Source organism: Dendropsophus ebraccatus, chromosome 7, assembly GCF_027789765.1.
Source record: "Dendropsophus ebraccatus isolate aDenEbr1 chromosome 7, aDenEbr1.pat, whole genome shotgun sequence".
Classification (NCBI taxonomy): Eukaryota; Metazoa; Chordata; class Amphibia; order Anura; family Hylidae; genus Dendropsophus; species Dendropsophus ebraccatus.
The window spans coordinates 27,840,240-27,864,051 of NC_091460.1; the positions used below are offsets into that span (position 1 = coordinate 27,840,240).

The window sequence follows — 23,812 nt, forward strand, 5'->3', positions numbered from 1 at the left end:
CTCCAGCAGCCACAGCCCGCACAGCTCTGGGATCCGGGTTGTGACATCACTATTTTATCCAGGAAGTGACATCACCATGTTATCCAGGAAGTGAAGCCTTGATGCAGTAGTAAGTGTAGAGAAAAAAGCACTTTATAAGCATTTCCCGTAATAAGTGTATATTGGGGATTTGTATAACTTTTGGGGGGCAATACAATACTTTAATTTAAAAATTTTGCCGGACTTTTCCTTTAAAGCATTAAATGATGTATTCCATGATGTCATTATTACTTTTATATAATATATTCAGGACACTAGAAGAGTACCTAAAACCCAATCACATCACAGGCTCCAAGACAAGGTCCGTGAACAAATGTAAGAAGATGGATGCTCTGCTCTGAATTGCATCACATACTGTCACCCTATCACGGAGTATGCGAATAGCTCTCATCTGTAAGGCATCACATAGTATTCAATATAAATGACTGCTATGTAAGTTAATGTCACTTTATACAGGTTTGGAACATAACTCTGATTAAGAACCAAACGTTATCTGTGGAAAAGAGCTTCCTCCCTTCTATTTTGCCTATTTTACCCCATCTGACGTTGCCACAAAGACTTTGTATAGGGCTGGATCCCCTTAAGAAGATTTAAGGCCCTATTCCATGGGTCGTTTAGAGGAGCAATATCGTTCGTATTCGGCCGATAACGGCCGCTACGAACGATATTCGTCCCGTGGAATAGAGTGCAACGATCAGCCGACATCGTTCATGTCGGCTGATCGTTGCAGTCGCTTGTTTTTCAACATGTTGAAAAACAAGCGACTGATATAGCAGCGATCTGCTGCCGTCGCTCCGTTGAATAGGACCGTCAGCAGCAGATGCTGCTATATCCTATGGGCTGCCCGGACGATCAGCGATCCCCCGGGCAGCCCCCCCAGCAGCTCCCCGCCGCCCCTCCCGCACTCACCCGCTCACTGACGCCGCGTTGAATAGCGGCGGCAGCGAGCGGGGAACGAGGAGCAAACGAGCGCTAATAGCGCTCGTTTGCTCCTCCAAACGACTTGTGGAATAGGGGCATCAGTATCGAAAGCAAATGAAGGTAAACCTGAATCCCAGTCAAGTGACTTTCTTAAGATACATGACATGACAGACTGCAGATTCCTTGAGACGGGAGAGTCGGCAGTAGGGAGGGGATGTCTCATTGGTAACATTCAGCACTTCCTGAATGTTTGACCTCTACATAACAATTAGCCTCGGTTAGACAGCATTGACAGGCGCAGGTTGATGGGGTCAGGATGTATTGTAAGCATGTCATAATTACAAAACAAATTAGATCAGGTAAAAGACCACAGGGCGATTGACTCAAGTGCTCCATTCAAGACGTAAAGGACCTCTAATCCGATGACTAATAATTACAATTACGTCAGGGGAAGGGAAACCCAGGCAGCTAAAAATACAAAAGTTACAGAAAATAATATCAAAATACAAAATGTTCTCTCCGGAAGCTGGTGCATAACACAACATGAAGAGGTTGAGAGAATTTTATCATGAAGCCCGTCCCTTCTTAATAGCATTGGTCTGCTATATATTGTAGTATCACACGTCATTTATTAAAATAAATGGCTGGTCATCCAATACGTAGATGGGTGAGATATGCCAAAGTGGCAGCTACTCCATGCTTAATAGTTCAAGATGGTACCAAGCAGATGACCTAACTCTATGATCTTCAATAACTCTAATGAGGAATATGGAAAAAAGTTGTACTTGTGAGACCATGGACTTACCCTTGCAGAACTAAACCTTACCTATATTAAACCCCTTTCCTGGGTACTAAAAAATTATCCAAGTACCCCAATACTGTAGAACAATCAGTAAGTTTCAAAAAGCACATATGTGAAAAGACGTATGAGTAAAAGCAGTAAAAAATAACATTAATAGAAACTCACCAATAGTTCACAGAAACTGAATGATGGCACAAACTGCAAAAACTAACTTGAACCAGCTTGCCCTACATCTTACCCTGAATCTGTCCCTGAACTCAGACCCTAAGGCCTTATGCACAGGTTCAGTATTTGTATGATAAATTGTAGGATTCATATACAGGAGCAACATAAGAATAAACCAAGGAACCGTGTACCATATGGACTGACTTGGAATAAAACTAGGCTTGAACAAGTTATTAAAGAAAAACAAGAAATATCTGGAGACATAAATGCCATGTTTTCCAGGACTGCCTAGTTTAGCATGCAACTTCTCCAGTTTCCGGGAGTCGAAGCATGTTGCCAAACCCAAACAGTTTGGCAACTCTACTCAACACTACTGATCAGCTGGTCGCTAAAGTCCCAACCAGTAAAGAAGCCACCTCTACGGCACACAAAGAGTACATAAATGTCCTATGGCGGAATTTAACTAAAAAAAAAAAATTCTCAGTGAATTCTGATTTTAAACAATTTGAAAATTTAATCAATTATATTTCTCATTTCAAATAAAACAATTCTTGTCACTAAATTAATAAATTAAGTAATGTTTGATCATGACACTTAACACTACACTTCATTATAAAGAAAAAAAATATATGGTTCTAATCTTCAGCCAATTCTTGGTTTACTGTAGATTTTTTATTTTTTTTGTCAACTATTGATTTACTAAAAAATCTCAGCCTGATCAAAATAGCATTACTAAAATGGCATGTAGGTGGTAATCTAGTCCCCGATTACTGTCCCCCAACAGATACTCAGCTCCGGCACCGTGTTTTATCTTCAAAGCCAATTACTCCAGGGCATTAGTCCGAAACACAATTTCATCCTCAATCCCAATCCTATTACTCTTGTTGGGGTGAGATTACTTCTTATAATCACTTAGGGCTACATCATTAAATCTTGCTGAAAGGACGCCTGGATTAATCTATTTTACCTTATCACTAGTCCTCTATCATCCTAATTCTTTAAGTTCTCGGACTGGTAACTACAGTGAACCTGGGGGATTTTTGATAGATCATTTACTGTGTCTTTGGTTCTGTCAGGTTTTTTCGCTCCTCTGTTTACTCAAATGTTTCATGAAAATGTGTAAAAGAAAGGTGCACAGGGGTCACTATGTACATACATTACATTACTTATCCTGTATTGATCCTGAGTTACATCCTGTATTATACTCCAGGGCTGCACTCACTATTCTGCTGGTTGGGTCACTACGTACATAAATTACATTACTTATCCTGTACTGATCCTGAGTTACATCCTGTATTATACTCCAGAGCTGCACTCACTATTCTGCTGATGGGGTAACTACGTACATTCATTACTTATCTTGTACTGATCCTGAGTTACATCCTGTATTATACTCCAGAGCTGTACTCACTATTCTGCTGTGACATACAACTGACACCATGCCAAAATCAAGAGATAGCCCTCATCCCGACCATTCACCACCTTAGATGCAACTCCCACATCCAGCGATGTTCCAATAAGAAATAGTTAATAATGCCCTCCATGTGTCCCAGCTCCAGCCCACTACTGAATGAGTTAATGGGTGTTTAGAAAAAGTACAAACCTTTACAAATGGAAGGCACTGCTTCCCGTCATTGCAATGCATTGTATGGTACAGATCAATGCGTGTTGACATTTAATTGTGCTGAACATGGAGCTGTCCCGGTGACCCTTGGACACTGGGGCTCACAGTAGGGAAAAAGGTTATAAGCAATGGAGAATGATGTGAGCTCTTAGACCATGACACTTACCCTTCCCTACAACAAGCAAGTAATACCTGATAAGATTTACAATAATATCATTGACAACATTAGGAGGGTCACAGTTATTGGAAATGGCCAATTATAGGCCCACGGCTCCCATGCCGAGGTCACTCGTAGCCACACATCCATCATTTTACTCCATGGTACAAGGGGAGAGGTTATTATATCATTTGCAATAGAATGTAAAAGAGAGGGACATGGGGGAGAGGGTAAAATAATACAAACAAAGGTCGACTGAGCCGCCAAGCACATGGTGCTTATTTGTTGATGAAAAAGCCACATTTCTAGAATTTCTCCATCGTTCCCTATAGAAGTGAGAGCCGTTATTTTTTATTGCCGTATAGATTTTCACAGCTTGCATGCGTGAAGATTATTTCTTGCAAATTTGCCAGGACTTGTCTGTATGCAAAGAATTTTATTACATAACTTTAACAAAAAAAACTATAATTATGGTCACACTGGTGTATTGGTGACCAGTAGAGTTTACAAAGTTCCATGGTTTTGCCATATTAAGATCAGCAGTTGTCTATTCTAGCTCTTAAAGGGTCCTGATCTGAGATATCACTCTATGGTGTCCAGAAGAGTTTACAAATTTCCATGGTTTTGCCATATTTAGATCAGCAGTTGTCTATTCTAGCTCTTAAAGGGTCCTGATCTGGAGATATCACTCTATGACATCTATAAGTCGTTAGGCAAATAAACAGAGTTTTTCACCCCCCCGCAATCCCATTCCAACATCTGGCATACACATATGGGATACATGTGACGGAATGGGCTAAAATGTTAATTAAACACCATCGACAGATAGGTGGCAGCTGTATGATAGGTGTAGCTGTATAGGTAACATTCTGATGCAAGGAACACGACCAGCAATAATTCAGGCCATGGACATTTAATCCTATAAACATCAGGGTCAGTAGCAATCATGGTATATAGCAGGATGTCAGTTCCCTCTGCCACCCCATTACTATCCCCCCCCCCTGTCTCCCCCCCCCCCCCCCCCCCCCCAGCAACACCATCAGGATTCTAATAAAGTGTCATGGAGGAACAGAATTTGTTCTGAATTTCCCCCCAAAATTGAAATGCGTCTGAATCCATTATTTTAGCAATCAGAAAAAGAGCTAAGTATTAGGGTTAGGTTATGGACTAGTGTTAAGTGAGCATGCTTGCTCGAGCAGAGTGCTCACTTAAGTATCGTAGTGCTTGATTGAGCGCCGCAGCCTGTGATTTGCTAAGCGGGCTGTCACTTTTGTGTCTCGAGAGTCACAACCCGCTCAGCCAATCACTGGCCTTGGCGCTGTCTCTCAGTAAGTGATTGGCTGAGCAGGATATTGGATGTGGGGGACACCAGAGACTGAGGACACCGGGGGAGTGTGGACAGGAAAGTATCAATGAGCAAAAAGTTGAACTGCACCAAAACAGCTAAACACCTGCAATTGTGATTTAGTGTGGTTTGTTAAGGTTTAGTTCAGAAGTTCATGAATTTTATTCCAATATGGCAAAGGGGTTATGGCATCTCTCATTTTTACCTGCCACATTGTTTTTGTAAGAAGCAATAAAGAAAATCTACTTTACGGTGAGTGCCCACAGTCTCTCTCTACACTTACGATTGTGATTACATGGGCTGTTCCTTTTCCTTGTGAGAGCACCAAAGTGTAAGACATTGGATCCACTACATGTTGAAGCGCATTTCTACTAGCAGGCCCCAACACAAACTATAAGAGAAACAGATTGCTGAACTCAGGGAAAACCGCCAAATGACAACACTGCCGGCTGCTAATGAAAGCGCTCAATGCAGTGAAGTCCTAGGTGCATTGCCCCCTGGGAAACATGAGTATGCAAAAGAGGAGTCCGTGGAGCCTCATTGAAGAGTCTCAAAACACAGGACTAGCCAGATATCCCTCCGGGAAGGACCCAACACAAACTAGGTAGTGCCGACTTCTATGTCTCTTTGAACTGTTACTATTTGTTAAGGTTTAGTTCAGAAGTTTGTGAATTTTCTTCTAAAGATTTGGGAATTTGCAAAACCGGACTTTAGAAAAGTTCTCTCATCTCTACCAAGTACCCTGGGCTTTGCTGAGCAGGGGGCACCTGGTTAAATGCTCGAGTCTCCCAACCATTTCAACGGGGTTCATCACTCAAGTCAAGCATGCGAGCGTTGAAAAATGCTTGACTCAAGTAATGGGCACTCAACCCTATTAGAGACCCAAATTTAGCTAAGGATAGGATTAGGATGTTTCCCATTTAATAACTTGAAAGGGACCGGATAAATCCTAGGAGACTTTAGAGTGTCAAACATAACTTCCAAGCAATTGGAACACTTTTGAATCCAAACCAAATTTGACGGCGTATTTTAAATACCAGGATCCAAAACAAATTTGACCCAAATCAATACTAGCTGCTCCTTGCAAACCAATTGATTTTTTTTCTACATGAGACCAGAAATTTCCCATGTAGCAAGGAATGCAGTTTTACAGTCACCTTATCCATGATCTTACCCATGTAATATATGGATGGTGTGGACTTGGCACCCCCTTTCTTGGGGTTCGTGGGAGTCCTGATGGTCAGATCCCCCAAAATCAGCTTGTTATCCTATGGAAAGGATAAATTAACCTGAGATTTGAGTGCAAGCAAGAGCTAGAGTTACAGGACATCTCTACATTCTGGATATGGATAACTGTTTTTATCGTGAGACAACCCCCTTCATTTTTAACTCTAATAGCTGGGGTTTTCTACGGGATCATAGTAATGGTTAATCCACAGACTGGATGGGAAATAAAAAAATATATTTCTCAACATCTCTCTCAACATCTCTCTCGTGGGTTTGATCTGTTTTGGAAATAAAAGCTATGCTTTCTAACTCTCATTTTTTCCAAATAGAAGATCTTTTCCAAGTAGGAAATTCTTAAAAGATCAGCGGTGCTAAACAGATACATGGAAAATTTTAGGTCAAGTGGAACTCGTGTTAAATGTTCTGAGTGTTCAGACACAAAGCGCCGAGGCTGGATTCTGTTTTTTTTTTTTTTTTTTATGTTCTAAGTCGGCTTGTCTCAGCAGCAATTTTTATGCCCACTTGCGTCTCGAGCCGATTGTCTTTAGGTCTACATCAAAGAACACAACAGAAGGGCTTTGCCGAGTTCTCTCGCTGCTTTTAAAATGATTTCGTTTTTCTGCTGCCCGTGAGTTATTTTTCATTTGCTTTCTAATTCAAGAAACTACAACCTGGCCCCCGCTACATAAAACTGCCGCCACCGCCACCTTCCTTCGCGTAAGGACCCAGAATTTATCAACTTTCTCCCCGTATTTCCAGATTGACCTTGTGCGCAAGTGTGATGTTGCCAAGAAACTACAAGACAATTACTTCCTACATCTGCATTGTAATTGCAAATGGTGCTGAGGACTCTTATGATATCATAAAACCCAAGAGAGTTGGCTGAGTGGCATTAAGATATAGGGAATAGTCATACGCCGCAGATGTACTCTGTATCAAGTACTTTTCAAGCCTATTAAATGCAATTCAAGCTGTATCCATCATACTAATAATACGCTTTCTCTACCTTTGTTACCCTGATGTCAGTTTTACCTTGATGTTGGTGAAGATCTTCATTAAAGACCCTTTTTCAATTAAATATCAATCCTCGAATGTCCATTTTTATATACAAAGTGTCTGGCACGACGTGATGAATTTCTGTGGTCTCTAATCTGTTATGTATGAGATTAGGTAGGACTACATGGCCATAGGGGGGACTTTTAAGAATATGTAAGATTAGGAAAGAATACATAAGTATATGGTAACTCTGTTCATAGGTATATACTATTAACACTGTGAATAACATTGAAAGTTAGGTAAGAGGCCTTTGCTTGTTACAGATTGATGGCCATCACAGAATAGGCCATCAATCATTGATCGTCAGGATGGCAATCATCTGTTCAGCACCAGCACTGCATAGTAAACAGGGCAAGGAGAAGTTTGTCTTCATTCACTGTGTAGTGGCCGGACCTGGTTACTGCAGCTCAGCTCAGCTTAGACAGGAGCTGAGCTGCAGTTGCACATCACCACCACATGGTGAAGAGAGCCAGCTGCTTTCAGCCTTGTTTACTGTGCTAAACAGCTAATCACCAGTTGTGCTGGGTTTCAGCACCCACATATCAGTGATGTATTCTGTGACTAGTTCATCAAATTGTTTTGCACAGATAACCCCTTTAATCCCTTCCCGCACATGGACGTTCTGGCATATCCATGTAGGAGACGGGTGCAGAAGATGTCATAGCCAGGCATGTACCGCCAATCACATTCCAATCCCAACAGTTAACCCAATAGATGCTAAAGTCCCTGCAAAATCTCTCTCTGTTCATCATGGGAGCTCTGTGAAGCAATCGAAGAGTCCTGATGGTAGCCATGACAACCCAAGGCCTCACTGAGGCCTCCAATGTTATAACTACAGAAGCCCTAAGGCAGAGTCTGAGCAGATCAACACTGCAGTGTTTTATAGATGTGATAAGACAGACAAGTAAAAAAATAAATTAAAATAATAATAAAATAAAATAATCCCCATGTGCCCTAATGGAAATAATCTGTGTAAGAAAAAAGTACACTTATTTGATATCGCCGTGTACATAATGATGCTAGCAATAAAATTATCACATGATTTAAAGGAGAAGAAGGAGTGACTTTAATAAAAAAAAGGGGAAAAAGGGAGTGGCTTGGAGAAAAGGAGAGAAAATATGGAGTGGTTTAGAGAAATTGAGTGTGTCTTAAGGAAAATAAGGGAGCGACTTAGAGAGAAAAAAAATGTGTTTTAATGAAAAGAAGGTGTGGTGTAGACAAAGAAAAGTGTGTCTTAAGGAAAAGAGGGCATGGCTTGTCTTAGGGGAAAGGGGGAGGGGCTTAAAGGAAATGGGTATGCCTCAAAGGAGAAGTGGGAGGGGCTTGAAGAAAAGTTTTTGTGTTTTAAATAGGAAGAGGAAGTAACTTAAAGAAAAGGTGGTGTGTCTGGGAAAAGAGGGAGTGGCTTAAATAAGTGGGTGTATCCTACAGGAGAAGAGGGCATGTCCTGAAGGAAATGTGTAATGTGGTGTAATGAAAAGAAAATGTGGTGTACAAGAAAAGGGCACATCTTAAGGAAAGGAGGGAGTGGGTTAAAGGAGATTGGTGTGTCTTAGAAGAAAAGAGGAAGTAGCTTTGGGGGAAAAAAAGGAAGGGCTTAATTTAAAACACTCAAAAAGTTTTCTCTAAAGTAATCTAAACAGATGACAAAAGGAGAGAAGAGTGTCTAAATCAGGATATGTAAAATCACAGATCATTGTTGCTTCTTCTAGTCTATTTAATAAAGGTCATAAATTATAGATCTGCCAAGAGTCCTAGATTCCTAAAACATAGTACGCAATATAGAACACAACTCTTGCTTCTTTTACCTTAGGCTGTGACTGATGACACTCCCTCCATATTCCAGAAGCATCCTAGTAAAAATGTTTTGATGTACTTCCCCTTTAAATCCATTCTTCGTACATGTTGCTGGATTCCGCCTTCCGTGCTATTCCGGCGCACCATTTTTCCTGTCAGGGTAGATAGGAGGGAGGGCGGCTCCTCCGAGCAGTTAAGTGCATTACTGAGCATTGATTCTCACTTCCTGCATCTGACCTTAGCATTTTCCAGTTAAAAATGAGTCACTTTATTGGAAGTGAACAGCAAAATGCAGAAACTCTTAAGCAGATTATGTTTTAAGCGCGGGGAAGATTCAGGCGTCGCCGGCCCAGCTGATTAACCCTCTAACTCCCAGGGTTTGTACAGCTTCACACTCTTACTATACGCTCCACTGATGAAACTTTATACGGGAGCCCAGACGCTTAGATGGAGATCAGGGTTTGATTTGTTTTTCCTGGGAGAAAAATCAGATGATAATGAATATTGAATGCATGTAGAATGTAATGAATATTGCCTCTCGTAGAAAGTGGCTGATGTGCTTACACTGTAGCAATTGTGGAGAGTGAATTATTTAAAGGGATTTCCCAGGCCTCAATTTTTTTTCACTCATCGATCAATCGATCACTGTATTGCAATATATTATACCAGTCAGAAGGTCTAGTATATTCTGCCTGATAGCCATATAGCATTGGAAAAACACCTAATATCCCTTTTTCTATTAAAACATTTAGATGGTGGTGGTTGCTATAGCATGGTAATTACCTAGCTGGGATCTGAGTTATCTCCAATTCCGACTATTGTTGCAATGAAAGGTATCTGTTGCAAAGATATATGTATACAATAGACGATCTGTAAGCCAGGTGTTATTGTATGGGGTATCAGGTTGCAGGTATCAGGGGGTATCAGGTATCAGGTTTTCTGTAACTGGTTAGAGAAAATACGGCCATTCGAAACATGACCATGAGAGTCAGTCTGCCCATCTAGATTAATGCTTGCCTAACAAACTAATTTCAGCAAGACCAGCTAACAATCTAATGTGTATGGGGCCTACTGACTCTCCCACTTGGCAGGTGTCAGGGCAGATAAGGGTCAGACAGTTGGATTTCAACAACCTGATTCTTTTGTTCTCAGCGAGATAAGTTGCCAACTAATGGAGATCGGAAGCAGCTTACCGCCCTTCCCCTCCATCCTTTTTTCACCAAATATACATTAATGCTTGTTCAAGCCAGAAGCTCCTGCATATGGGGGTTATTGGGTGAGATATTTTTTTTCTTCCACTCCCCCAGCAAATAGCAGGGTTAAAGGTGAATTTTTTCCCCCTACAAAACAACTGTTACTAGAAAGTTATATACATTCATAAATTACTTCTATTTAAAAGTCTGTATGTCCTGCAGGAAGTGGTGTATTCTTTCCAGTCTGACACAGTGCTCTCTGCTGCCACCTCTGTCCATGTCAGGAACTGTCCAGAGCAGGAGAGGTTTTCTATGGGGATTTGCTCCTGCTCTGGACAGTTCCTGACATGGACAGAGGTGGCAGCAGAGAGCACTGTGTCAGACTGGAAAGAATACACCACTTCCTGCAGGACATGCAGCACCTGATAAATCTCTATAACTTTCTGACATTACTTGATTTAAAAAAAATTGTTTTGCCAGAGTTCCCCTTTAAATATATACTGATGCCACTACTGTAACATTTAATATAACTCATATACCTAGTAATATTATGAAGCATATGAGTAAAAGAATAACATTACCAATATAAATAATTAGAGATGAGCGCAACTGGAGTATGCTCAAGTCAGATTGCTTAGCATTTGATTACTGGTGGCTGAAGAAGTTGGATGCAGCCCTAGGGAGTCCTGGAAAACATGGATACAGAGCATGGCTCAAGCATGCTCGAGTTGCACTGATCCTTTTTAATAAAATGAATTATTTTACAAGAGCAGGGATGTCCTACCTGTGAAAAAAAACAAATTCGCTATTTATATCTGGGGAATAGTGACATCACTTGTGAGCCACAAATCATGACCTTTGGTTGACATTGAAGGTGTGCACTAGGCTGAACTCACTGGCATCGGAGGAGTATTTATGGTGTGCCAGGCAAGACAGATCTAGAAAGGGACAGCAGTAATTTCAGGCTGACTCACAGCACTATGCTGACGTCAGGTCAGTACCGGGGTCAGTCCCATGGCAGTCAGAATCCTATCCGGATTACCACTGTAAGCTCCATCAGAAAGCCAATAGGAATAAATCAGCCGCTCCAATTTTCAACTCTTACAATTAGAAAGAGACGATTATTACAAGTAGAGAGAGACGACCAGCATGCACACAGTAATGTTATGGGAGATGTTTTATATGTGACACCTATCAGTGCCAGGGTGGAATTGAGCAAAATACAAAGCAACAGATTGGAAAAATTGTGTGAATATCATTTACACATAGAAGACACTGAATTAGGCTTTATAAGTTTACAGTACAGATGAGCGAACCTGGAGCATGCTCGAGTCGATCCGAACCCGATCATTCGGCATTTGATTAGCGGTGGCTGCTGAAGTTGGATAAAGCCCTAAGGCTATGTGGAAAACATGGATATAGTCATTGGCTGTATCCATGTTTTCCAGACAACCTTAGAGCTTTATCCAAGTTCAGCAGCCCCAGCTAATCAAATACCGAATGATCAGGTTCGGATGGACTCGCTCATCTCTAGTTTACAGTAGTACAAAATAAACATGTTTTACGTTAAAGGGGTATTCCACTCAAACATAACTTTTGATATGTGAGACTAACCATTCCTTCCATACTTGTTATTATCTATTCAGTCTCCTTCCCCCAGTTCTCAGCTGCTGCTTTCTTCTAAAGACACAAAAATCTGTGAGCGAGCCTCTCTCTCTCTGTCTCCCCCTCCTCCCTTCTGAGACGTCTGATGTAAACAAGTCCCTGGCTGGCTTTATCTGCAACATTGTAACTTCTTTGTGGTGTGGCATTTCTCTCTCCTCTCTGGTATTTTTTGAGGCTCTGTTGCAGTTTTTCCAAAACACAGCACGATGAGGGGGTGGCGTTTTTTTTTTTTTTTTTTTTGGCAAACGGTGGTGTTTTTTCTACTAAAGACTTCAATGGGATTGTTCTGGTTGTCTCAAAAACACCATTGCTGTGCGTACAGCGTTTTTTGTTGTGTTTTTCCCCTGGCGTTTTTGTCACCTTTTGTGGTCCAGCAGTTAAGTCATGTGATGGCAGAGGAAAAAAGTTCAGCACACAAGAAAATATCATAAAGTCATAAATTGCTGAAAAAAATGCGTCAAAAACGCAAATGCATGGAAAAAATGCATTGGCACTTTTTCTGGCTTTTTTGGAGGTCTGAAAGATGCCACACAAAAAGGATGTGTGAGGACGCCTTAAATAAAACCAAAAACATCTATATGGAGGTTGTATGCTCTTGTATTTGTATGGGTTTCCTCATTCTCTTGAATACCTGGTGTCTTAGAAATCGCCCTGGTGGGAATTTGATAGAAATGCATATTTTCCTGAAATCTGAAGAATGTGCTGGAAGGGGGCATAACCATAATTTCCGCATCCTGGATACTACAGTACTTAGCGTTTGCAGTCCAACTGTTTTTAGACTACATTACCCAAGATGCACAGCCAGCCAACTGCAGTACCAAGCCTACAAAATGTTCACACAAAATTAGCTGCACAGCAGATCTGCGTATTCACCGTATGAAGCCGCGCCGCTACAGAGCGGGAACAGCTCATTTATTATGCACTGTCTGCGATTCACACAAAATTAGTCAGATATTTACAGCTCCGTTCTCTACCTTTTCTTGTTTAATGTACGGCTGAGCTAAGAACAGAGGCGTCAAGACGGGGCTAAAATTACAGGAAGAAGGTGATGGCTACATCCTGGCAGGGACTTTTCTTCAAGAAGTTTAGGGGAATCAAGCATGCGATACTGTGCTAAACGGGTGCCAGATTTATGAGGTCACGAATGATGGTACCTTTTTTGGTACCATGTCGAATATATATATATATTTTTATTACACAATCGTATATAATAAGGAATATATATATATATATATATATATATATATATATATATTTTTTTTTTATTATTTTTTTTTACGTCAATTGTAATCTAGGCCTCATCATTACTTTGATATGACCCATTAGTGGCCTCTCTACCTGTCAAGCATCCCTGCACAGCGCGCTGACTGAGAACAGTGACTAGTCATGGCAGCTCCCCATTCAGATGACTAGTTGCCGTTCCTCTCCCGGCCTCACGTGCCCGAATAAAACACCTTTTTCCCCGCAGAGGTAGCTGGTAGCCTCGGAGAGCTTCATAGTAGATCTATATTGTGCAGCTGGGAACCATACCAGCACAGTTGTGCAGACTGGTTCCCTTAAAAAAAATAAAAATAAATATTACTTGCTAATATAGCGTGGTCACAATTTAAACTAGCTTCAGTATGCTTTTACTTAACAGGAAGTTGTGTAGTTTCAGCGTGGTGTTGTCTCATCGTCTCCCCGGCTCCACCCTTCCCCCTGAGATGATGCATCATCCTTTGTTGTCTCAGTAGGCTTGGCTGGATCTTGTCTCTGATCTCGAGCCCCACCCCCTAATTATATATATATATATATATATATATATATATATATATATATATATACACAAAAAATGAGATGTGCTGGATAATGGTACAGGCAGAGGAGCAGACAATCAATACAACAACTACTGCAGACTGTTATGCTGTGTACAGCAATGTTCTGCAGCAGCCCCGGGCAGGAACTGGCAAAATTTCTATGGAAGGGGAGTAGACAGGGTGGAAGAACTATGATGGAAAGCAATGCATTCTGGGAATTGCAGTGCAGAGCAAGTGCTTAACCAGGAAGAATTGAGGACACGGAGGACGAAAGTAATACACAATACAGATACCCTTTAAGGGTATGTTACCATAACAACCCCTTACCATAGGTCCTGTTGGGGTATATAAAAAATCTAGAGGGGGGGGGGGTTCAGAACACTGCGACACTCTCCAAGAATGTAAATAAAGTACGGTGGCTGCTAAACCTCCTTATCCTAGAAGGGAATGACAAAGGCTTTTTTGTTTCCCTTTATCGGCTGTGCAGCACTAACCACTGCGTGTACCTGCACCCTAAGGATCCCGAAGATTATATTAATTCTTTTCAAGGCTGGATCTGATATTATGGCTACAACAATCACATTATAATTCTGCAATTGCTGGAAATTTGTGCAAAAATCTAATTTATTAAGACAGATAAGTGAAGGGGCTGAAGGAACAAGACATGTAAAATCTGATATAGAAAATGACTACCTCTGCTATGTGCTGTATGAAAATACATGGTCAGAGCTCATTTCTCATAACAATGGCATACTCCATTCTACTCCAGAAATGTTGTGCTGCTTTAAAGGGGTACTCCGTCTCTGGGGTATTTTTTAGCTCTGGCCGGGGAGGGGGTGGCTATGGATGGCATAGATTACTTACCTCCCCAGTTCCAGCGCCCGGCCACGGCACTCTCTGAAGGTGAGTTGGGAGCACTTAGCGGTTCTCGGAGGCGGCAAAGGAAGACACCAGGGGAGCACGGAGAGGTAAGTATAAGCTCTTTTAGCTTTCTATATACCTACAATTATCTATATACAGTTTCCCTAGCTGGATAACCGCTTTAAGTCATGGTAACCACCAATGACATGTAGAAGCAACAGTTTTGGAAGTCTTGAGCACTAGAGCATCTTCTCTGAAAATAGACTTTTCCTTTAAAGACAATGATGAAATATTCCAGGCACTATAATAATGAACGCTTACCACTTATACCGAGAAAAACCTTAATCTTAACATACACAAATTTTGGCAGAGCGGAGTGGAAACTGGTAGATACATAGCTGGCGGAATTATTTATGAGGCTTCACAGTAAATGTAATTAATAGGTCATTTCTTAAATGAGAGAAATAAGACGAGGAGCGCCGGTTTGACCTCTCCTGACGCCAGTTAATTAGAAGTTTCTCTCCTAAGTCTATTTTTATAAAGCTGCGGTGTGTATTAGATGACTGAGCTGTCATAGTAGATAACGCTGCCTGACACATTACATTGTGCGAATGCTAAATGAAGTGATGTCAGATAGATCGCCTCCACTATGTTACATTTAAATAGGCTTATTATTATATCAGTAAAATTAGGTAAGAATGAAGGAGCAGAGGCAAGAAGTAGGAGATACATCCAAGAAGACTAGTAGCTTGAATCTGCACCGGGACCCTCAATTATCATACACCATGAACACTACTGTCACCGTTATAAAGTGGAGGGGTATCCGGGCACTGTGATGGTTACAGGGACGACTGTATCTATATTCTCGTAACTAATTATATTGCATCTAGCGCCTCTACATATAACTCTGGTAATATACACATATACAGATAATGTGGCTCTATAAGACTTATCCTTACCACACTGATTCCACTTTTCAGTGTTAGAGTTGTAATATCTTCAGTATAGGAGTATATACGGTGTGTGTTGGGAGCGCGCCCCGGCTAGCGCCGCAGCTTCTTCCAGCTGTGGCATTCCATGAGTGTTCTAAGTGAAGTCACTAAGTTTCACTATGGTGTCTCAAGAGGATCAAGATTTGAACCAACGCGTTTCAGCATGAGCTTACGCCTTCGTCAGGGATCCCTCCAAAAAAGCATCATAAGCAGAAAGCTATGGACTGTGCCGTGTATGACTAGATTAATCCCTGAAGAGGTGGAGTGTGAAAACTTTTATAGAACATCTATAATCTGTAAAAATATACTGTATCCCAGTTTAACTGGACCTGCCAGCACTCTAATGCAAAATGTATAACATGGACCTCTGTACCACCTATAGCTACACTATTTTATCCAGGCATTGATAAATGACTGCAGTATAACGTAAACAACAATAACCTAAAGATCATATATCATATATGATTATATCTTGGGAGAGAGGGGGTACTTATTCAGTGGTAAATGGAGACATAGTTTAAGGCCAGTGCTTCATGGGAAAAATATATGCAAATTAGCTCTCCTCCCGAAGGAATCTACTCTGAAAGGAAGATCTACAGTATCTACAGATGTGTGGATGGCTAGTATAAAATATTTTTTTTAGAAATGGTCTATGCGACCATAGATATACAGTGCATAGATAGTGAATACAGATCATACAATATTAATCATTATCCACACTATATAGTCCCAACATAATCTGTAGTTCTGTACACAGACCTCATCCATGCATATCATGCCTCTGTCCTGTGTGAGGTTAAGCTTTTAAATTGTTTATAATTATCAAAGAAAACCACACAATGTATACTCTTCGCAAATGTTTCCCCAGGTCAGAGTTAAACTCAGGACCATATTGGCGCAGAACAGCAGCAGTATACACTGGGCTGTTTCTATAGAGCTTCCAGATTATTATGAGAAAATAGAACCCTTAGTCAAATTCAAGGAAAGGTAAGGATGGACACATCTGTACTGAGGCAAATTTTTAATACAGTGGTGCCTTGGATTACGAGCATAATTCGTTCCAGGACCGTGCTTGTAATCCAAATCCACTCTTAAACCAAAACAAATTTTACCTTAATAAAAAATTGAAATGCAGACAATTGGTTCCACATCCCAAAAATTATTTTCTTTATTCTGAATAACATGTAAAACAAATGAAACAAACATTTAGAAACAGTAATGTAGACGATGGGAAACACAAGGGCTGACAGACTGCAGGGAGCATGAAGATATAAGCAGGGCAGATGTGGGCACATACATGCAGCATTCTCTGTCTAGGGAGAGAGGGGTTACAGCTAAGAAGATATTACCTCCACAGTCCCGTCCCCTAATGCAAGCCCCAGTCTGAAGTGGGTCTGCCATGATTTGGAAGGTGAGGAAGACTTCCTGGGTCAGAGTACAGTGCTGTAGACCCCGCTATGCAGACCATGCCCCCCCCACTCCCCCTCCCACCCAGTACAGGGAGCTCTTACACCAAAGCAATGCTCTTAAACCAAGTTACAATTTTGAAAAACTGTGAGCTCTTCTTGCAAAACGCTCTCAATCCAAGTTGCTCTTTAACCAAGGTAGCAATGTATTATTATACAGAAAAAAAAATGTACTTACCAGCTGCTGCTGTTCAAGTGGCCTCTGGTCCCCACTGTTCTCTACTTCCTGCTCAGTCCATCACTGGCTAAGGCAGGGTGACTGCTATGTTCAGCGATTGGGTAAGAGAGCACTTGTGTCGAGACATTACCAGGAAGTGGGCTTGTGCAACACTAGATCAGCAGCAACTGGGGATCGGACAGGTAAGTACTGTTTTTTTTTCTTCACTTTATTAGCCTCTGATGAAATGTGAAAAAATCACCAGATAATGTCTTTAAGCTCATACGCTAAGAGCCAACTCAGCTCTGCTATTTCCGAAATAATGTACTCATGTCCATTAAATTTTGTGCCTATTAGCCAGTGACTCTGAATTAGTTAAATAATCCATTCTAGAAGGGGCAGCCCAATCCTCCATCCTATTACTGTCCGGCGCTAGATGGACCAGGCAATTTTTCAGAGCTCAGTGACATCTCTTAAAATTAGACTTTATGAAAAGGTTAATTATGTCTGCACGTCTCCGAGCACAACAGAGCGCGCGGCTAGAGATTTATTCGTAATAATACAAGTTTCCGTCACTGCAAGTCTATTTTGCCTCGGTATAATTGCTGGAGACAGGATATTAACAGACTTTATCTGCGGCGAGAATACAGTGTTGTCTAATGTCGGCTGCTAGGATGGACTGCCTGCTCCACAAGATCAATGTATTCTTCCTGCATCTTCAGCACCTTTTTTCCTCTTCCCGATGCTTTATAGGGCCGCCATCTCCTCCTAGTACTACGACTGCATAACTAATACGTCCTTCACCTTGTGTAAGCGCAGGAGGAACATTTGTTATGTCCCGAAGAGGAATGCACGTCCCGAAATGTGCCCTGTCATCAAAAGCGAGACGCCATCCCCAACTACATTGAGGAACTAAACTGATATAAATTGCAAGACCCAGCCTGGTCTGACCGGCATTTTAAGTTGGGAAGAGCAGACATAGGCCTGATGTAGAGCGGCCTCGTAACCTGATTTGTGTCATCTACATATATCCGGCCCTTAAAGAATTTCAGGCGTTCAACGGGACGTAATTGTAATCTTGAATGCCAGCTGAATGCCAGAAAGAGGGACTCTGCACTGAAAAGGCATTCACAAGGACTGCACAGACTCAAGAACTCAATGGTAGTCAAGGTGATCGCTAATAACCAACTTTTTTTTAGTTATTCCAGTGATTGACAATCCATAACCTTGAGAGTTAAGCTATCTTTGGCGTCAATGGTGCCCGTCTTTAGATGTCTTAGACACAACATATGTCAGAGATCTAGGAATACAACATCAAAAACACAAAGTAAACATCAAAAAGTACAAATGCCAGTCATATCGCGCATTAGTATTCGGAATAGGACCAGAAGTTAGGACAGGAATATCAGTTGGGTTTAGCTTTATGTTCATTAAAACATAATTCTATTGACTTTCTATTAGATAAGAAGCACCTAATGTACCTGAGTGTTCAGATTCCGCTTGATCAGTACAAGGAGCAGAGAGGGCAGCGAGCTGCCACACACTCCTCTTCCTTCTCTGGACGATACCCTAGTCTTCCACTGGTGGCTTGTCCAAGTCATGTGACACATAACTGAAAAAGGACACACTAAGGGAGGCATTTATTAAGTCCGGCGTTTTTTACGCCGGACGTAAAAATGCCCCCGCAGCTCCGGCGCTACGGAGATTTATGTAGAGGCGGACTGCCTCTACATAAATCCCGTGCGCGCCGTTGCGCACCGCCGAAAACCTACGCCAGCTGAGGACTGGAGTAGGTTTTCGGCATACATTTTGGCGGAACGGATGATAAATCGCGCGGACTCTGAGTCCGCGCCCTCCGTTCCGCCCACTCTCCGCCCCTTTTCCGCCCCCTTTCCGCCCCCTGGCGTACTTGGCGGAAAGTGCCGATTTGTGAATATTTTATTCGCAAATCCGCCATTTTTGCTTAAAAAAAGACGCAACTCGGCACTTTCCGCCGAAAATCATCCATTCGCCGGATGATACATGTGGCCCTAAGACTTTTTCTGGCTCATTCACATGATCAGTAAGCATCTGAACACTCCCAACCAATCAAAACTTTTTTTTTAAATGACAGAGAAGTTTTTAAGTTCAGCCCTCTGTAGAAGATAATTTTGATCTGTACGAGTGGTAACAGAAACTAGCACAATGCTTTAAATGCACTGGAGAATGTTGGGATCACAATGTGCACAGTAGGCATACAGCGGACATACAGTACAGTTATCTAAGTTTCCAACTCAACAAATCCAAATGACTCTTTTCCAGCACCTTTCCAAAGATCTCGGAAAAGACTAATGGCCCTTTTCCACAGGCCGTCTAGAGGAGCAAACGAGTGCTCTCAGAGCTCTTTGCTCCTCGTTCCCCGCTCGCGGGTGAGTGCGGGAGGGGCGGCAGGGAGCTGCGGGGGGGGCTGCCCGGGTGATCGCTGATCGTCCAGGCAGACCATAGGATACAACAGCGTCTGCTGCTGATGCTCCTATTCAACGGAGCGACGGCAGCAGATCGTTGCTGTATCAGTCACTTGTTTTTCAACATGTTTAAAAACAAGCGACTGCAACGATCAGCCGACATGAACGATGTCGGCTGATCGTTGCACTCTATTCCACGGGACGATTATAGTCCGTAGCGGCCGATATCGGCCGATATTCATTCCATGGAATAGGGCCTTAAGCAACGGCAGGCATCTTTAATAGTGGAGAAAGCAGATCCCTCCTAGTGCTTGATTTACATGGGCTGATTATTAGTGTTCATTAGAACTCTCATTCTTAACAATTGGCTCATGTGAAAGGGCCAGCCATCAGTCGACGAATGAGAATATAATGATTTGTCAGCTGAATTTTTTGTAAACAGGAAATGCACAGGATAGAGCAGTAAGTTAAATGGGCTGACAAACAATCGAGCTTGTTGGTCCATGTTAAAGGGCCCTAACATATAAGTACAGTCTAAGGGGGAGATTGGAACATTCAGAAAATGACTAAGCTAAAGATATTATTCTTTTCTGGTGGGTCTACAATTGGGCCAGAAGTTTGAGCACAGACAACAATATAAGTTGAAGCTTCCAGGAACAGATTAAATTTACATAACAGGACCCCCACCCACCATGTACCAAATATTACATCATTGTCTTCTCAAGCAGAGGAGTGCTTTCTGGGCTCAGGTTCTCAATAATAACAATAATTGGCTTGTGTGAACAACAAAGATCAACAACAAGACTGTTTATAGTTGATCTTCATCGATCAAAATTATTGCTTGTTAGGCAATAAGTGTGTTCCTTGCCAGGGCAGTGAGGTGTATCCTTCCAGCTGGCTGTAAGACTCTTCTTCACGGAAATGTTCATTAGATCTGAACATTGGTCAAACCAACAATTATCCATCACCATCACCACCATCCAAAAGATTATGTTTAGTAACATGCAAAAGACCAAACTATAGCTTTAGAGATTAGCTTTTTACATCTACCACCTCTTGGTCCTTGGGTAAAATCCATAGAGGGCAACATCTGCCTAAGCTGTCCTAGTCGTATAATATAATCATCTTCCTAGGAATCTGGTTCTAGGAGTGTAAGATCAGGATTTTAAGTTCCGATAGTAACTTCTGTTAAGAAACACAACCTGTCTATGATGCTGGAGTACATCTGGTCCAATAATAAACATAGTAAACAAATGTCTTTTGCGTTAAAAAAGGAATTTTTGACTGATCAGGTAGAAAGACTAACACGCACTCCTTTTCTCCACAAGTGACCCTAGAGAGTGCCATTAATGGTATGTACAATTACAGCGAGTTCTAGCATTCTTGACCCCACACTTTGAGCATTATTAATGAGTGTTATTACTTTATACCTCTCCCGGAACATGCAGGAACGCACGCGTCTGTTCGCATTTGATGGTTATTTTAATCAGTTAATGTGAAGACTTTTCCTTCCTGTAATGTTACATAACATCAATAATGGCTAATGGTTACTATTTACAGAAGCATCACTATGTTCGTCTAATCTGGATAATTAATGATGGCCTATGGACCTCATCTTAACAAACTCAACTGCTGTAAAGAATAGTCTATATAGCCGTTGTCAGTTTCTATATCCACCTGAGAAGGAAAATGAGAGTCTTCAAGCTAAGCAACATACTGCAAATGTTAATTTGGCATGTGTCAGATGTACGCAGCAGTACAGTAAAGTGATTAGAACCAACGAGGCATGGATGCTCCACAAGACCTCTGAGGTCCTGTAATACTGGCACCAAGATGTTAGAGTAACATGGCTGAGCTGGGTAAGGGGTAAATCTTTGGCAAGGCAAGGGTGTCAGGAGGTAATCACTTCTCATAGGAATGGCACATCTAAAAAAAAAAAATGTCACCTCTTTCACTGTCATACTCCTTTACTCTTCTAAGGAGGCAACAAGCTTGTTGTTTATAGTATTTACACAGTTCACCAGCCTCATGATGGTTCTTAGTGCTGAGGCTCGATTCTCAATTACAAGTAGTTGGCTGGTGGCTATGGTATCCTTCCTAACATTAGCTGTTCCTCAACAACTTGTAAAGGGATCTCTATACAAAACATAGGGTATAACTAGCTGTTTGCGGTGATTAGAGATGAGTGAAGCAGCCGGAAATTTGTTTCGGGAGCTTTGCGAACTTTCGGTCAAACTCGTAAAGATTCAAGAACCTGACGAATTTAATTAAAACAGCCAAAACTATAGTAGCTACAATACTGGGACTATTACAGAAGGGCAAATTTGTTAAATTTCCGCCATTCCTCTACTCTCTGTCCCTATATCGTTCTGTTAGTCTCTCCCTGCTCTGCTCTGCCTGCTGCCATCCTGCTCTCTCCTCCACACACAGCCAACTGGCGATCTCCATTACCAAACCGCCTTATATAGAGGGGGAGGTGCTGACATCATTGTAGGGCCTGCAGCTGATTGGTCAGGCACTAGGGATTACGGTTTAATCCCTTTCTACCACCCAGTGACACACCTTAGACAGCATGTGTGGCCATCATTTTTTTTTTATTATTATTATTATTATATTAACGAAACGGTGGGAATTCGCTACGCAGCACAAATCGAATTGACAGTGCGATTCGCAGCGAATCTTGATTCACCAGATTTGCTCCACTCACCTCTAATTTTAAAACTTAAAATCTCGGTACACTTGAAAAGGGCGAATGCCTCGCCGAAACGTCGCATGACCCGCTTGTGATAATGCTTGCTGTTTATGGTTGCATCTTGATGAATTAAATTTCACCGCATGTTTGAATTCAGCTGGAGTGCTGCACAGTATTTGTCTAATAGATCATTTTAATGATATTTCATGGAATAGATGATAGATGGAGCTGGTGATATGGTAGCAAACATAAGGCCTACAATGAGCAATCCCCGCAGAAGTTTTAAAAAAAAAAAAATTGCATCCAGAACCAGGCTGTTCTCCCCCAGTTTGCCGGCTGTTTTATTTGCACATACAACAACCCTCACTGTTAAATAGTTGTTATGTGCAACCTACGCTTCTGTTTGATGTGCTTTCTGAACCGCACAATCTGCTGCATGCATCGCTGCCTTTTACCAGGGCTCGATCTTTTCATCTGAAAGCTCCGTGCAGTATATTTTTCTTATATGTCTGCTTCAAACAAAGCACTTAATTATTATACATAAGTGCTGCTGAGCCAACAGAATACCAAGTGCTACCGTGGTGAAAGAAAAAGGAGGATATCCAGCTTAGCAAAACTACAATTAAACCAAAGGAAGTGTATGTACAGAATACAAAACCACCCAAAATCCACTGGAATAATAATAATACGATGGCAAAAAAAAAAAAAGGAAAAGAAAAAAGCTCTATAAAATCTCAAATCTCAGCTAATGCTGTGTATTACCTTTTAAATCCTCTTCAGAACATCCCAAAGCGCCTTTACGAATTACACATTGAGGAGGAATACAAAGAACATTGTTGGATTACCGCCTCATTAATGGTATTAGCAATCTACTCCTGTATTATCATCAACAGTGTGATTAGTGATTGCGTGCCTCTCAGCCGCTCTATAAAACGGCCAAGTGAATATTAGGTAGAAACCGTCAAAAATGATAAAAAAAAAAAAAAGATGATTATTGAAATTTGTGTGCCAGCCGCGCGACTAGATGGGAAGATCTAAACGTAGAGATGGTAATTTTCGAGAAAAGTCTTGAAACTAATGTGATTCAATAGTTTCCCTGTCCTTATATGCTTCATCTTAAGATCTATGGCTTTACAGAGGATCCACCATGGTGGGGGCCACTGCCGAGTCTGCTTAATATCTTGTAGGGATTTTATATCACTGATCACAATGGGAGTCAAGAAAGTGCTGTCTTCATCTGATTCAGAGATAATGTGTCTGGCAGGAGACCCCTTTAAGGTATGGGAAAAATTGGCCAGATTAGGTTTATTTTCTCCATAGAAAGTAGCTAATTGGGATGTACCTACAATGTGTTAATATGCAAAGCTACATATGGTTTATTTATTAGGTCCGATTACACTGAGATCATTTAGA

The 23,812-nt window shown here is 41.5% G+C and overlaps 1 protein-coding gene across 14 annotated transcripts in view; it reads right to left on the reverse strand.

Annotated features, from left to right (window-relative positions):
- The window catches only part of CTNNA2 (catenin alpha 2), a 1,387,623-nt gene that overhangs the window by 912,019 nt on the left and 451,792 nt on the right, over window positions 1-23,812 (reverse strand). Inside the window, exon 8 of one of the 14 annotated variants that reach the window (XM_069977198.1) lies at window positions 9,552-9,608. The exons of the other annotated variants lie outside the window; for them this stretch is intronic. Coding sequence (XP_069833299.1) covers window positions 9,588-9,608 — 21 coding nt within the window. The 3' untranslated portion in view covers window positions 9,552-9,587. Of the gene's footprint in view, window positions 1-9,551; window positions 9,609-23,812 lie in introns of those variants that run through there. 14 annotated transcript variants of the gene reach the window in all.